The sequence below is a fragment of the Astatotilapia calliptera genome, chromosome 12 (genome assembly GCF_900246225.1).
Source record: "Astatotilapia calliptera chromosome 12, fAstCal1.2, whole genome shotgun sequence".
NCBI classification, from domain to species: Eukaryota; Metazoa; Chordata; class Actinopteri; order Cichliformes; family Cichlidae; genus Astatotilapia; species Astatotilapia calliptera.
Window position 1 is genome coordinate 18,326,464 of NC_039313.1, and position 15,632 is coordinate 18,342,095.

Consider the following 15,632-nt stretch of genomic DNA (forward strand, 5'->3'; position numbering starts at 1 on the left):
AATGGCTGCTAATTCATAACCTCCCCTGAGATACCTGTGGTGAGAGTGTGTTGCTGCAGAGTTACAGGCTGTGCGTGAATACCAGCTATTTAGAGCTGATAGCCCGCCATGGCCATCTGCTGAAGATATGCCTAATAGTGTTGGCGTTGGCGCGCAGCCAGAAATATATCCTCAGCACCTCAAGCTGTCCACAGCAGGTGGTAATCTCTATAAAAGCCATTTTACTATAAACAGAGGATGCACATTAAGCTTTAAAAGACATATATAAAGCCTAATAGAATGGCAGTGATGTGAAGGACAAAGAGATAAACAGATGAGAAGGATTACTAAAATGTCACTAGAGAAAGAAGCTGAGGATGAGGATGTTACTCTTGGTTTATACGAGCATGGGTTCCTTTTTTGTTATATTCAAAGACTTGATAGCAATGGCTTTGAATCCTGATCATAGTGATTTTGAGGCCAAGAGCGCTGCTGCAGTCTTTAGAGGATATGCTGGACAGAGACCGAGTTGTTTGCGTAAAAAGCAATGCTGCCCTCATCTGTTTGTTAGGGAGTTTACATTCTGCTGGCAGAAGAAGGGCAAATGGAGGTGAAGTGTGTCTTTTAAATATTGGTCTATTTATTTCCTAGAACCAGTTACTCCCAGTTTATGGTCACAGGTGGAGGAATTGAAAGTAGCTTCCTGTTATGACCAGAAGCAGTGCAAGAGCTGGCAGTCGGGTTTGGGATTGAAACGGGCAAATCCAGGTGCTAGACTAAAAAGAAACAGTGTAATTACCAGAGAACACTAGATTTACATCTCCTCATGGTGATTGCATTTTGCTTGATATGCCTGCTTATTACCTTAAGACCTGATGAAGTGGGTGCATTACAAATTTGGAGAGGAGAATTGTTTTATTTTGGGTTTAGAAGAGCTGCAGCTGTACAAACAGCTGTATCTAAGACGACTACTGCTGTGGGGACAAGTACACCCTTACTGGTTCCAAAGCAAAAGGGATAGGTAACAACCAGGTTCTGCTCATCAAATGCATTTGATTCATTTATCTTCAGCAAGTGTAAGCATAAATGCAGAATTTCTGGCAGTTTTATTGCTCTGGAGCATTTAGATGTGTGTTAACATGATGCTACGATCTTCCCAGGAACATCCAAGCAAATTCATCCCAAATGTCCTTTAGACAGACGAGACCAAAGAGGAGATGTTTCGCTATGTAGAGAGGTGATGATTTGGGTTTGTTTTGCAGCCACAGCACCTGGATACCTTGAAGCCAAAGTAAAATGTGAGGCCATCAGTCAAACAGCTAAAGCTTGGCTGATACTAAATCACGCAACAGGACAATGATCCCAGGCACAGCAGCAAATATACAAGAGAATGGCTGAAAAAAATAATAATCAAGATGTTGCAATGGCCCAGACTAGGTGGTTAAGAGAGCTGTGTATAAACGAATACCACAAACCTCAATGAACTGAAGCAGCACTGTGGAGAAGAATGAGACAAATTTCACCCACAACAAAGTGAGAGACTGATGAAGTCATACAGAAAGTGATTACATTGGTTGTTGCTGCTAACAGTGGTTCTACAACCCCATAGGGAGTATTTAGTGTTTCACAGGAATGCACCACGATGATGATGATGATGATGATGATGGTTACAGAGTGCTTTGACAACTTCCTTTTTCACAGGACTGTATGTTGTTTACCCTGACTTGTCAAATCAAAATGATCTTTTGTTGTGTTTATGTCTCAAACACTGCAAAATTGCATGAATGAATATAACCTGAAATTAAAAAAAGGTTTCATATTTGAACAGAATGAGCTATATTCAGAGTTTGACAGTGAAATACTTAAACTTACTTACTTAAAAAAAAAAATTATTTTTCTAAATGTGGAAAAATGCTATGCCCGCCCAGATCCTGCAAACATGATCTGTGAAATTACTCTGTTTGCACCTGTAGGTAGATTTGGTCTGCATTAGGTGAGTCTTTCACTCTCATTGGCTTTTAAAATGTAAAAAGAGATGAGCAAGAGGGCACTAAAATATTAAGGGAGAGATCCACAATGATGGTCGAAGTATATACCGCAGGGGGGCGTTTTAAACCCCTATTTTGCAGCAAATAAATAAACTTTTGTGAATTTTTAAAAATCTAATTTGTGTGGAGATTCTAAACATGTAGCTTGAGATCTCACTGAACACAGAAATGAAAGCTAATTTATATAATGCTTTCAAATAACTACAAAATAAGTACCCAGTTGTGTTTCAAGATTTCTCTACAGCCTTGATCTTTGGCAATAGAGGGGCTTTAAATAGGATTTGTTTCTTCTTTTACATGTTTAAAATACCCCATAACTAAAAAATAAATTAGATTACATTAGATACCTACTGATTACATAATGTCGCTCTTGTCCCTGAAAGGTAAAACTCGGGGAAAAGGTTTACATGACTCAGCCAATCAGGGACGGCTACGAAACGAGAGTTGTATTGCTGTATTTTCACCCAATCGGCTCTGCCCTTCAATACACTTCGGACCAATGATATTCGAGGATGTTCAAACGTTGAGCCTAAGGAAGTTGGAGATGTGTGTATTATGTGTACAGCTGTTCCGACTCTGACAAAAAGCCAGCCGCCGTTTGGTCGTTAAGTTAGCTTAAGGTTTAGAGCCTCCGTTTGTAGCTAAAGGTAGCTTGCTTCCTAACTTACGGGCGTTAAAAGTTGTCTCGTTTAGTTGATCTCTCGCGGCAGCTGCCATGCTGCTCGTTTTCCTCCTGTTCGCCACCTTTCGGGTCTCCATGCTGGAGTGAAATTAGATGGGGGGCATTACACCAGAAGATGGAGGATTTAACCAGGGGTCCTCATGGCTGCTGTGAAGGTGTGGAGTTACTACAGCGCCCGTGTCCTAGGAGGATGGGGCCCGCTGCTTTGCATCGCCCTCGGCTCACTCGTGGCGCTCCTGATGCCCATGGTTGGGGTGGAGGATCAGTGCTGTGCCTCCCTGAGAGGCATCGCTCTGCTCCGCTGCCAGCTGTGGGGAAGTCCACAGCAGCATCCAGCTGTGCAGTCCACCAGCCTCACCGTCCCCTTCACTGCTCTTGATCTGCTGCCTCAGAGGCCCAAGCCGACCAAAGGTACACTCACGTTATTTACTGTGGAGGTCAGCTTAGTGCCATATGCAGAACAATATTAACCATATGTCGAGAAAGAAGGCCGGTGTGAACTCATGTAGGGCTTAATTTAACAAATTTATAGAGAAAACTGCGTTCCCTTTATCGCTTTCAAGCTCTGGTCGTATTGGTTTTTCCTGTATGTTGGGATTTCTGAATGATGACATTGTGAAGACGTCAGCTTGTAATTCTCCAAATCCTCTGCAAATTGTAGGTATTTTCACACTGTTTTCTAACTGTGAAGACCAGCGAACTGTTAAGGAAAAAGAGGAAGCACAACAACTAAATGTAAAAATAACAAATTTGCGGCTTCAGTGTTTTAAATTGAATATTAGTTCCCTGAATGATTTCTGAAGTTGTTGAAAATTCTAGTTCATCCAAGTGTAATAACGTTTTTTTTAAATTAATTAATGAATTTATTCATATTTTGTCATGACATGACCTGCTGTTTTACTGCATCTTCACTGCTCACCCTGTCAATCATGTCGTGATTGCAGAGATGGAGCTGGAGGCCAAAGCTGCACTGCAGTTGGCTCAGGAGATGAAGAAACTTGGGAAGAGGGAGAAGGCTCACAAGCTGCTGGTGCATGCACTTAGCATGAACCCAGACTTCGTGGATGCCCTGACGGAGCTGGGGACCATTTTAGAGGAGGAGAAGGATGTCGTCCAGGCAGATCACCTGTACACCAAGGCCCTGGCCATCTCACCGTGCAACGAGAGAGCTCTGGTTAGCCGAGACCGGACCCTTCCCCTGGTGGAAGAGATCGATCAGCGTTACTTCAGCATCATCGACAGTAAAGTGCGCCAGCTTATGTCCATTCCTAAAGGGAACTCTGCATTCCGCCGAGTGATGGAGGAGACCTACTACCACCACATCTACCACACCGTGGCCATCGAAGGCAGCACGCTCACGCTGTCAGAGATCCGTCATATCATTGAGACGCGTTACGCCGTCCCCGGAAAGAGCCTGCAGGAGCAGAACGAGGCGATCGGGGTGGATGCGGCCATGAAGTACATCAACACGACGCTGTTGTCCAGATCAGGAGCCATCACCGTCAACGACATCCTGGAGATCCACCGGCGGGTGCTCGGCTACGTAGACCCCGTGGAAGGAGGGAGGCTGCGCACCAATCAGGTGTTTGTGGGCCACCACATCCCTCCTCACCCTCGGGACCTGCAGAGACACATGCAGGAGCTCGTTCAGTGGCTCAACTCCGACGAGGCGCTGCAGCTTCACCCCGTGGAATATGCTGCACTCGCCCACTATAAACTGGTGTACATACACCCATTTGTTGACGGCAACGGACGTACGTCGCGGCTGCTCATGAACCTCGTGCTCATGCAAGCGAGATACCCACCAATTACTATCCGCAAGGAACAACGGGCTGAATACTACGCCGCTCTGGACACAGCCAACGAGGGTGATGTGCGGCCCTTCATCCGCTTCATAGCCAAATGTACAGAAATAACTTTGGACACGTTGTTGATTTCTACTACGGAGCACGCCGTGGGGCTGCCGGGAGCAGGCCAGGACCAGACCTGTTTCGACTGCAAGCAGACCATCCCATTCCACAACTGACCATAGGGTAGGGATACAGGAGCATGGCAACACTGGCATGCAAACATAGATGTCATTTCATTTTAGAGCTCATCATAAAATGCGAATTCCTTTGTCCACATCATACCCATCATTCCCTCGTCACAGTTTGGATTCTGTGCCTGCTGAATTCATCAGCCTGCTTCAGGAAGGTGAACTGAAATTTGCTTTTTGTCGTGTCAGGTTTGCTTTACCACACCTTAATTTTCCCACGCAAGGAAAAGTTGTGTTGTGGGAGAGTTTAGGTGTTTTAATTCTCTATCATAGGAAACAGGAAACAAAACAAGATTTCTGTCGGACTTGAATCTTCCGTTTCAACTGCGGATGTGCACGGTGAACATTTAGTTCTTTGACGTAAAGATGATGTCTCCAGACACTGTAATGCACTTTCCTGTATTTTCTTATTTATTTTAAAATAAAAGTGGTCTACAATGAGCAAAGTAGGGCATCATTTGTATGACTTTATTAAAACAAGTTTCAGACCAGAAAAGAAGGGAGGGAAAAGAAACATGACATGATTTCAAAGAATGAAAGTGAAAAAGCACAAAAATAAATACTGAGATTAAACGAACAAAAAATAGCCTTTTATTATTTACCTCTACTCCAAATGTAAAACACTGACTATAGAAATTATACAAACGGCAATGCACATAATACAACCTTTTTAGTATAGACAAAACAGAAGGTGACTTCTACAACTTCAACTTTTTTTTCTCCTTTTTTTAAATTAGGCCACTGCGGTGAGAGCAATACATACAGCTTGTATTACATGTTTTGAAAACTTAAGATTCATCACAAACTATGCTGACCTTTTTTTTTTTTTTTTTTTTTAAACGTGTTTACCGAGTATCATGTACACAAACAGAATTTTATTAATGTGTAAAACAAGACAAGTGGACAGCTGATCGACCCCCTGAAACATGGGATTACTGAAATGGGAACTGCATAGATTCTGACCATTCTCTTGTTTTTCCAGAGAGTGCCGTCGACTAAAGAAAACCAAACCGCACTTATAAAAACAGCTTGAGTTTATATTCACTTTTTTTTTTTTTTTTACTTCTTTCAATATTAAATGTTAGAGTGCTGCAAGTGACTCTTTTTTTACTAAATAATCTGCTGTGGTAATTTTCGCTAAGAGTTAAGATCAAATAATCTGAAAGCCAATTAAAAATTTGCCAATGTAGACAAAACTAATGACTGAAAACTGCCTTGAAGGACAAAGCCTTTCTTCTTTCTGAGTGACTACAGGCTCACGAAGCCCACGTGAAGCCAGGTGTTTCCTGCCATCAAAGCACTTCAGAATCACCAGCTTCCTGCTTATGTGCACCCTCTTAAATTTCAGGCAGGTACCCTTCGTTCCTCTTTAAAGGTGACTGACGTTCTCCACCTGAACAGACGGGCCACGCATGGAAACATAAAAAATATAAGCAGGGTTACTTAAAACAGATTTGTGAACACTAACTCAAGCATCAGCTGTGTGCTGCAGGACAGCAGCTTTCACACCGTCTTAAAAGGTCTTGTTTTTTTGTTGACGGTAGCTTTAGAGGTCTCTATAGCATAATAATACTGGACATTAGTACAGTAGTTGACGGAGACTCAGTGATGATGTTACATAAAAAATAATGAATCAGCTGTACTAGAAGGTCAGGAAATAAAACTATTTCGGCTCCTTAAAAACATCTGGAGAGTGTCTTTTCACCACTAGCACATCCAACATTATGTACACACACCGACTATATTACACCACGTCCAAACTTTTGCATATACCTATTTAAAACAACATTCACAAGTTTGGCTGTTTTGAATATTTAAAAAAATACTCTCCCATATGCTTCTGTTAAAATCCCTTACAGTGCACAACAACAACAACAACAAAAGAGAAAAACAAAAAAAGGAAACCTTGCAACAATTTTAGATACAGTATATTTACACACAAATATGATACACTTTTAATAAAACATCCTGGCTGCCATCTTCAAAACACACCCATCAAAAACAATCCGAAACGCTCTTTGAAAAGGGCTCGTGATGGGGATTTAAGGCAACCTCGCAGAACGGATGGTGAGAGCATGACCGGGATTAAAGGGACATCAGGTAACCGGTTACGAAAAAGAAAAAAAAATTAATCAAGGACATCCATTTGTAAGGACACAAGATGGCTTTCAGTGTGAAGGCGGTCGTCACGCTCTTGCCTGTCTTCTCACATGTTGAGGAGCATCTTGGCAAAGTCTGAATTTGACAACTGCTTCGGCTCTCCGGCTGCATTTCCTGCTGCGCTGGCTGGCTCTCCATCCGCAGCGCTCCCGTTCTCCACTTTCCCGGCGGGCACGGATTGTCGGTGGAGGGAACGAGGGAGCATGGAGAGCTGGGTGCGTCCTTTCCCTCTCCTGGGAAAAAAAGGAAAACAGTCAAATTTGTTTCCTGTCTTTATTACCAATATAGATCTGGGAATCAGGGAAGAGCAATTGCAAACATTTTGTGGGAGAAACATTTTGGGAAACTTACGCTCCGTACACCTGGCGAGGCATGGCGTCTCCCGTGGGCCTGCTCGACCCAGGCTTATCTATCGTGTTTCTGCGAGGAGGGTTGCTTATAGCAACAGAGATTTTGTTGCCCTCCACTTCTATGCCGTCCATTTTCAGCACTGCCTGAGAGGCCTGGGTTTCATCTGCGAACTCAACATATGCCAGACCCTGCAGAGCCACACAGCATAAGAGGGTTAACACACCAACAACTTCGCCCTGCGTGTGGGTCGAAGGCAGCGATCACTAGCTCCATCATCTCACCGCTGTGCTCTTTATTCCTCACCTTGGGTTTTCCTGAGCGATACGTGACCAAACGAACTTCTTTGACGGTGCCGTGATTTTTGCTGATTTCCGCCAGCTGCTCCTTAGTGCACGAGAACGGCAGTCCAGAGATGAAAATTTTGTGTTTCTCCATCATCGTGTTGTATTTAAACACCTACAAGGACATAAGCGTGAAGATATCACTTTGCACTGCATGCTCCAATCATGTTAGCCAAGCTGGATGAAAAACTAATTGAATTATGTGCTTCACAATATTTTAGCCCCTACAATAATAATCTTGGACTGGGTGAAGTGGCATTAATAGCTGTATTAAATGAATAAAAATGATGAGGCGTCTAAGTTCAACACAAATGCAGGAACTGAGCCACGCTTACCTTAAAGTCAGGATTTTTGTTTTTGTCGACACAGGGTGACACAAACACAGGCCTGCCCTCCACGTCCCGTCGGTCCAGCTTCAGGGCTTCAGGGACTGACACTGGGGATTCAAACTGTATATAACCGTAGCCTCTGAAGCTTCCTTTACCAGTAAAGATGGGGCGAATCTGCTTGATTGGACCACAGGTCTCAAACAGCGTCCTGAGTTTCGCCTCTGGCTCCTCCAGGGTGTACGCCAGATTGCTGACGAACACGCTGCTGTTGTCATTTCGAAGCTCCGGGTTGTCTTCGTTCTGCCTGTGGGCAGACGGAGCTGATGCTGCTGCTCCTTGTGGGGCTTTTTTAGTAGCAGGCGGAGCAGGCTTATATCCAGGGGGCGTGGCCTTTCCAAAGAGTCCAGTCTCTGTCTCCATGTACTCATCTGTGGGTTGGTCAGCGTTTCCTCGGTGCCTTTTAGGACCTTGTTATGTCACAGAGAAACAAAAAGTTAGAATCACACTTAGTTTTGGTTAAAAAAAAAAGAATTAGTCCATCAGCTAAGGAGTCTATTTCACCTGCGTCCTCATTCCATTCATCTTGATAATCGTCCTGTTCTGCTTTCCTCTTCTCCCCAGCTCGCGTTCCCTTCTGGACCTTCTTCTGAGCCTTCTTTTCTACCTTGGCTTTCCGCCGCTGCTCAGCTCTCTCGTCCTCTTGCCGAGCCAGGTTGGCTTCTTTCTCAGCTGCCTAACAGATGGTCAGAACATGGTAACATTAGCCAAAGGCAGCCAAACGATACACCTGGCCGGTGCAGTACTGCTCCTACCTTCGCTCGCTGTTCATTAATCCTGTTCAGCCGGGTCTCTGTCTTCTGCACGGCGAAGTCCCAGTCCTCCAGAGAACCTGTAGGTGGGAACGTGTAGTATAAAGCCATACTGTGTCAAATTCTCCCTTTTCTTAAAAATAATGATTTATAATGAATTTCTAATCATTTTTAGTTTGAGGCTCACCTTCCACTCTCTCAAAGCTGAGCAGGACTTCACATACATGCTCCGGGTAGTCTGAGGTGCACTGAACTGCTCTGTGGAGAGCTTTTCGACAGTGAATCGAGTCCCCGTATGACCTGAAGATTAAAAAAAAAAGCAAAAACCATCAAGCACACCCATTTTTTTAGTTAGAAAGTTTTTCCCAGTCAGGCATGTCTCGTCTAACTCGCACACTGAAAATTCCAATTACACTGACATGTACTGCATGTGTGTACTGTGAGTGTGCAGTCAACATGTTGACTGTGAAACGATGTGCAGTCAAATACATTTGGACAAACTGCCGGTAAATAACAGATACTGTTCATCTGCTCTGCATAGTTTTTTTAAGCCCGACACTTTTTCTGTTGTCATCCACTTGACAAGTTTCATTGTTTTTTTTAAGGGCACACATGTTGAGATATGCCAAGTTCTAGCTGGTTGGAAATCACCTTGTTTGTCTGTGCAAAATTCTTACCTTGTAACTTTCTAATTGTGTTATATTTGGTTCTTTTCATAGATTGAAATAACGCCTCAACAACAAAAAGACATTCTTCTGAATGTGGTCAGCTAAATAGTCTGGACTGAAAATGAGCGAGAAAGCAGCCAATGTCCAACAGTGACAACAATATAAAATTACGCACAAAAGGAATTATTAGTGTAAAAAAAAAAACCTGTGGTTTTATTTAGATATATTTATATATAATTATATACGGTGGCCCCTAGAGACAAAGCACGTCCAAGCTCCAAAGCACATTTCTAGCATTACCTGAACTTCCAAAGCAGAGCTACTAGATCACTTAAATTACACAATTGAAAGCATATGTGTATTGTTTGTGTATTTATACACAGGCACTCATATATATTCAAATAATTAAAAAAATGTTCATTTACCTGTTACTACCACACACCAAATACGGTCGTTGGTACTTGCTGGCTTGTGTAGCCACAAGATAACAAAACCTCAACACTGCGCCCAGCATCCTGGAGCACTTCTGTTGTGTTTTGTACGTGTTTTGGAGTTTGTACGTGCTTTGTCTCTAGGGGCCACCGTAAATATACTTTTATTTATTCACTCCACATAAAATGTAATAAAGTGAGAGAAGGAAAAAAAACCACGACTCCCAATAACGGCTTGCGTCGTTCACTTCAAAGACTCGGCTCTAAGAGCCGTTTCGTTCGTGACCGACACATCACTAATGTCCAAAGAGAGTCTTTGAAAGACCTTCAGGAACCCGGAGACTGCTTTACAAATGACTACAAGAAAGTCTGTCTCCTTGGTAGCAATATATAAAGAAATGAGTGGTGGGCTTGAGACCTTTGCACAACATTGTAGGGTGTATATATTGTATAATGCACTACTTAGAAGTAAATGAAGAAGAGACAAAGACAAAGTCACAGACCTTTCCAGGTTGTAGTACTCGAGCCACATGTTGGCATACTTGGCGTTTCCTTTTGTCATGATGCTGTCCCACAGTTCTCTGGCCTTCTGCATGTTCTTGCAGTGAAGTGCCTGACAAGGAAAAGGAAACATCTATATGACAAACACAATAACTCCTGTATCCAAGTTGTCAGTGAGAATGCCTTTACCCTCCATCTCATTACAAAGAGGCTAAAGGTGATTTTTACAAGTGATTCTACTGTGACTCAAACATGTCTGTAGGAAGCTGTGGAGCTATATTAACTCTTTATTTAAGGCCTCATTTAAATAAAGAAGCTTACTTCTTTTGTTACGTGATTTGACCTGGCTCATTCTACTGTGCTAACTGATTTACTCGCCACAATCCAACAACACTACTACACACTGCATGCTCCTGAAAACGGTTGTCATAGTAACACCGCTTACCTCTATCCGTGCCCAGATCTGCATGATGATACAAGAAGGATCGCCACTTTCACCAAACCCTATAGTGACAAAGGAAGGTGAATAATGTGAAAACTAAACCAGGACAAGAAGACAGCAAAAATAGATGTCGGTGCCGTCTGCTTACGCTCTTCGACATCGTGTTTCATGTAGTCCAGAGATCGAGAGAAGGCTGCTCGTAACTCCTCTAACTCTTTGCTGGACTCTGCAAAAAAAAAAAACAAAACACAAGGTAACACATCATCAAATAAATTATTTGAGTTGTGTTTTGGTTTTTTTTTGACATACAAAATGTTCATGACACGAAACCGCTCTCACCTTTACTGAAATCCACGCGTCTCCTCAAGTAGTCGAGGTACGCCTGCCAAATTTCCACGTAATCGGTAGCCTGAATGAAGCCTGCATTTAGTGCCTTCTCAAAGACGTCTGCGTGGAAGACAAAAGAGAATAATACACATCAGACGACAACATTTCTCCATAAGGTCGTTAGTATTTTCAATAAATTCAAGGTGGTTTTAAAATGAATGAAAGACAAGCACACGTCTTTCATTATCCTTTATAATGCTAATGATTTAATATCAAGGTAAAATTCGGGTTGTGTTTGGTTTCATCTATTGCCTGTTTTATGACTCTTTATGGGCTACAGCGGTAGACATTAACCATAAAAGTCATAATAAACCAGATTAGGATAGTCAGGTTTTTTTCAGAAAACAAAGAAATAACTATACTGCAAGTTAAAATAAAATATTTCCACATCTCACATCGTAAATATGCTGTATTTTTCAGGGAGCAGGCCATATTATGGACTAATTTTGCCTTTTTGTCATCACATTTAATATAAATGTGATAAGGACTGGTCTCCCTTAGCAACTTCCAAGAAAAAATAAACACAAAAATGTGCAGGCCTACGTGATCTTATAATGATGGAGCCAAGTCCATCCAATCATTTTTTTTAAACTCTTACATACTTGGAAGTCAGGCAAGGTTAAGAAAGGTTACATTTTTCCACATTTCATTAGTCACACAGCTCAATCTTTTTAAACTCAAACATAGTTTGTTTATTCTGCTTTGTGGTTTCATTATTACTAAGTTAATATTCATCCTGTGTTAGTAATTGCTTCCACAAATACTTGTAAATTCTGTTTATAATAAATGAAATAAACAAAATCATCACTTATAATGAGAACAATTATCAGTTTGTCTCTAAAACCAATGCACATCCATTCAGAATGAACGCAAATTAAATTCCACTGAAAAATCATATCAATCTTTTTCAGTCGTATTTGTTATGAAGGAAAAAAAAAAAAAGGAGTTCAAATAGTTTCAATATTGAAAGCAGCGGGCGCTCTTGTGTGAACAGCTTCGAGCTGTGCTCGTGTTCTTACCTGACACGGTCTGATGGTCGGCTCCGTGCCTCTCCAGAGCAAGCAGGTAGCTCTTCCACAGTCCCATGGTCCAGGGGCAGTTCCTGACTGCACGTTCATGAGTGGAGAGAACCAAGTCTTTGAACTTCAGCTGACGATCCTGACGATCACAGAAAGAAAAATAGTTAAAAATGGTTAAAACAGTCTGAAAAAAGAACGAGATGAACAGCAAGGTTTTATACATTAGACGGGGTGTGTGTGTGACCAACAACTCACGAGGTATGTGGTGTATTTGGCCCACATGTCTGGCACCAGGCAGTTCTCTGACAGAGCACGCTCAAAGGTTATCTGGATCCGTGCTGGGTCGCCCTCCTTTAGTTCAAAGTCGATGTAGGCCTGATATTCTGCTAACTTGGGAGTTTCTGCTACCATCTGCAGCAAAACAACAGCAGCGTTCACAAAAACGATCAACATCATTTAAAAACATTACAGAGAACGAATGGACATCATATTTAGCAAAGTGCATTACCAGTGCCTCCTCAAACGGTTTGCACTTCTCCATCTGCTGCACAGCTTTCTTGTACTGATGCACAACCGTCTCAGGGACGCCATGTTCGGACCACTCCTCATATTCTGCGTAGGTGCCTTCCATGTCTACAAAGCAGCAGAGCACAGTTATCACAGATTTTACATTTACATCACACCATCGATAGTCATTTTTCAGTTTATGTTCTACTTTATCTGTTGCTTCATTTAAATTTAGAGATTCAAATGTTTCAGAAACGGCACGGCTCTCCACTCAGAGAAAAACAACACGATACCAAAACAACCGGTTACCTCTCCAGTAAACTAATGAGGAGTGCACTCGTCACTCTGATACGTTAATTTTATCCTAAAAGCCAGCGTCATCATTTTCTTTAAACTGGGTAATTTCTGACATATGGCTCTCGCAACAGGAATCTGTCTCATTTTACAGCAACCAGTCTGGCCAGAAGACACGTCATGCTTACCCATTAAGGGGATGGCCAACTGTCGGCGAAACAGTGTATGGATTCGCTCGAGCTGGGTCTTCAGCATCTCTTGTTCCTCACGGCTGGGAATCCTGCCAGGGGGAGGCTGAGAGGAAAGCCAGCAGAGAACATGGGTGTTAAAGCACAAGCCATTCGGTTAAACATGGAAAGAATTCAAGTCAGCAATCTGAACTGAAGAAGTGTTATATTTGACATCATTAACATGGAAACAAAATTATTTCCACTAGCTTTTAATTTCTAAGACAATGGTTGAAACAATATGGCATATGTACACAATCAATACAAAAACACAAATATAGCTTATGTGTGAATGATGAACTCTGTCCTAGTGACGGGCGCACAAACCTGTACTGTGGACAGGATGGCGTTCTCAAACTCTCTGTACGCCTCCCACACCATCTGTCCCTTGGTCATGTGAAGCCCCACTGCTGTCACCGCCCTCTCAAAGATGGATCTCACCCTGTCGATTCCGCCTGGTGAGCCCATACCGCCGATCGAGTACTGTGCGTACTCAAGCCAGATATCGGGGCCTGTGTGTGTAAAGTTAAATGTTAGGATCGTGTAATTACTAATCATCAGGCCGGAAGGTGGTGGCGATGGTGTTGCGCACTCACAGATATAGTCTTTAACAGCTCTCTCAAACAGCTCATATACTTTCTCTCGGTTTGGCTCCTCCTCAGTCAGACGGATTTCATCCTTGAGCCAATCCAGCCAGATCTCTGGGGGATTAAAAAAAACAAGGTTTCAGTTGTAAATAATGCAGAGCCGCTTATTCCTCCAACCCCAGAAGCATGTTAGCCGTGCACCGACCTTCAGTGAGAGGGAAAAGCTCACTCATCTTCTGCCTCGCCTTTCGCAGGCGGAAAAGTTCCCCTTCTTGCTTTAGCAGCTTGATAAGATCCACATGGCAGTTGTAGTCGAAAGCGTTGATGGACAGCTGAGGAGTTACACAAAGATGAAGAAGAAATGAGATACGTGACAATGCACTTCAGGGGTTTTGTAGGCACAAAATCATAATCGGTTGGCATGTAAAATCTACTTTAAGCTGTTCTTGCATTCACAAGAGGTCGCCACAGCAGGTAGCTCCGCATATTTGATTTGGCCGAATTTTTACCCTTCATGACGCAACCTCTCCCAGGATCGCACCAGGGATCTTTTGATTCTTAGGTGAACACATAAAACAGCTACAATTGGTTTGCATGTAGGAAAAGTGTGTTACCTTATTTAATATCTCTCTATGAATGTAAAAATATTTTTATGAAGCTTTTTGGCAGGCCAAGATCTCTTTGGTGAAAATACAAATCTGTTATATGCAAACAAATCCCTGCACCCTGCACACAGTGTATCCTAAATAAACTAAACCCAATCCTTCATGAGAGCAAATGTTTCTATTTTGTTGAGTTGTTGGTTGAAAATTCAGGTAGTTTCGTGGGTTGTAGTTTGATCTGTTAGACTTTTGGGCTACAGCAGTGAGACTGAATATTTAAAACATATCTCTGTATATAGCACACTACAGTCAGCAGTACCACACACTGATGCTCGCAGAGGGACTCGTGTACAGTCATGCAGTTGGATCTATATTTGAGTGTATTTGTAGGTTGCAGGAGAGCTACACCTACCACACAGTCAACTCAGCGCAACACCAGCGACGCTGCAGAAGCACTCTCCGTACTTAAGACTACAGCAGATTCAATGCTATGTGAAGGGGTCACTGATCACGTGACGCCCATTAAAGTTAGCACAGCGTGTACTGTTTTTGTTTGTACTGTACTTTCTTTCTAACCCACACTAAACGCTGGGATCCCGCCGTAGACTGAGACTGCAACAAAAAAGGCGCGTGTGAATACGAGGCACGCGAACTATTAGCCTCGCACATTAGCAAGGCAGCTAATCACGACAGCTATATAAATGACGTGGTTGTATATTTAGATGTTTTGGTTAACGAGAGCTACCAACGCCACGTATATTTTCTGCCTTTACTCTACCATGTCATGACGGAGGAGTTCACAGCTTTAATGCTGCCAACCCGATTGTGGCTGGCCGTGTTTACCACCCATTCATTCTCATTAGCCCCTCGGCTAACGCTGGCTAATTACCTGCTCCTCAAGTCGCTGGATCTCGGCTTCATTTTCTTTCTCGTCCTCCGACGAATCGTCCTCCTCGTCTTCGTCTGAATTTTCCACTCCCATGCCTTCCTCCTCTTCTTCGTCCGATTCCATCTCCCTCTCCTCCATCCCTGCATCTTCCTCCTCCATATCTTGCAACTGCGTTTGCTCTGCGTTGCTTGACGCTGCCATGTTGGAAAGCCTATCTGCCTGGTAACAGCCTGCTAGCAGCCAGCGGGACGACGAGAGGCGGAGCCCGTCAACACGGGTCACCGTCTAACCCCGCCCGTGGCCGCTAGTGGGCGCTCTCTGGTTGTGTAAAACCTTCTTCT

General features: G+C 43.0%; 2 protein-coding genes across 2 annotated transcripts; one reads left to right on the forward strand and one right to left on the reverse strand.

Moving 5' to 3' along the window:
* The first annotated feature begins 2,522 nt into the window (after positions 1–2,522).
* On the forward strand, positions 2,523–5,188 carry ficd (FIC domain protein adenylyltransferase). The gene is made up of 2 exons (XM_026187161.1): positions 2,523–3,120; positions 3,654–5,188. Exons 1-2 carry the CDS (start codon positions 2,850–2,852, stop codon positions 4,733–4,735), a joined length of 1,353 nt encoding a protein of 450 aa, XP_026042946.1. The 5' UTR covers positions 2,523–2,849; the 3' UTR covers positions 4,736–5,188.
* Positions 5,189–5,315: 127 nt separating this feature from the next.
* sart3 (spliceosome associated factor 3, U4/U6 recycling protein) lies at positions 5,316–15,563 on the reverse strand. The gene is made up of 19 exons (XM_026187160.1): positions 15,292–15,563; positions 14,006–14,132; positions 13,810–13,914; positions 13,541–13,725; positions 13,175–13,280; positions 12,694–12,818; positions 12,441–12,596; positions 12,186–12,324; positions 11,119–11,226; positions 10,928–11,005; positions 10,783–10,841; positions 10,340–10,449; positions 8,925–9,037; positions 8,741–8,817; positions 8,490–8,661; positions 7,935–8,395; positions 7,562–7,714; positions 7,259–7,446; positions 5,316–7,140 (listed from the first exon to the last, which is right to left on the reverse strand). Exons 1-19 carry the CDS (start codon positions 15,490–15,492, stop codon positions 6,954–6,956), a joined length of 2,850 nt encoding a protein of 949 aa, XP_026042945.1. The 5' UTR covers positions 15,493–15,563; the 3' UTR covers positions 5,316–6,953.
* Between the last annotated feature and the right edge of the window lie 69 nt (positions 15,564–15,632).

Bases quoted from the DNA above. Each gene is read 5' to 3' on its own strand.
- ficd (XM_026187161.1), top strand. From the start codon at position 2,850: ATGGCTGCTGTGAAGGTGTGGAGTTACTACAGCGCCCGTGTCCTAGGA. The intron at 3,121-3,653 runs GTACACTCACGT...TCGTGATTGCAG, and splicing joins GAGGCCCAAGCCGACCAAAG to AGATGGAGCTGGAGGCCAAA.
- sart3 (XM_026187160.1), bottom strand. From the start codon at position 15,492: ATGGCAGCGTCAAGCAACGCAGAGCAAACGCAGTTGCAAGATATGGAG. The intron at 10,842-10,927 runs GTAAGCAGACGG...TTGTCACTATAG, and splicing joins GAAACACGATGTCGAAGAGC to GGTTTGGTGAAAGTGGCGAT. The intron at 9,038-10,339 runs GTCTGTGACTTT...TTTAATCTTCAG, and splicing joins GAGTACTACAACCTGGAAAG to GTCATACGGGGACTCGATTC.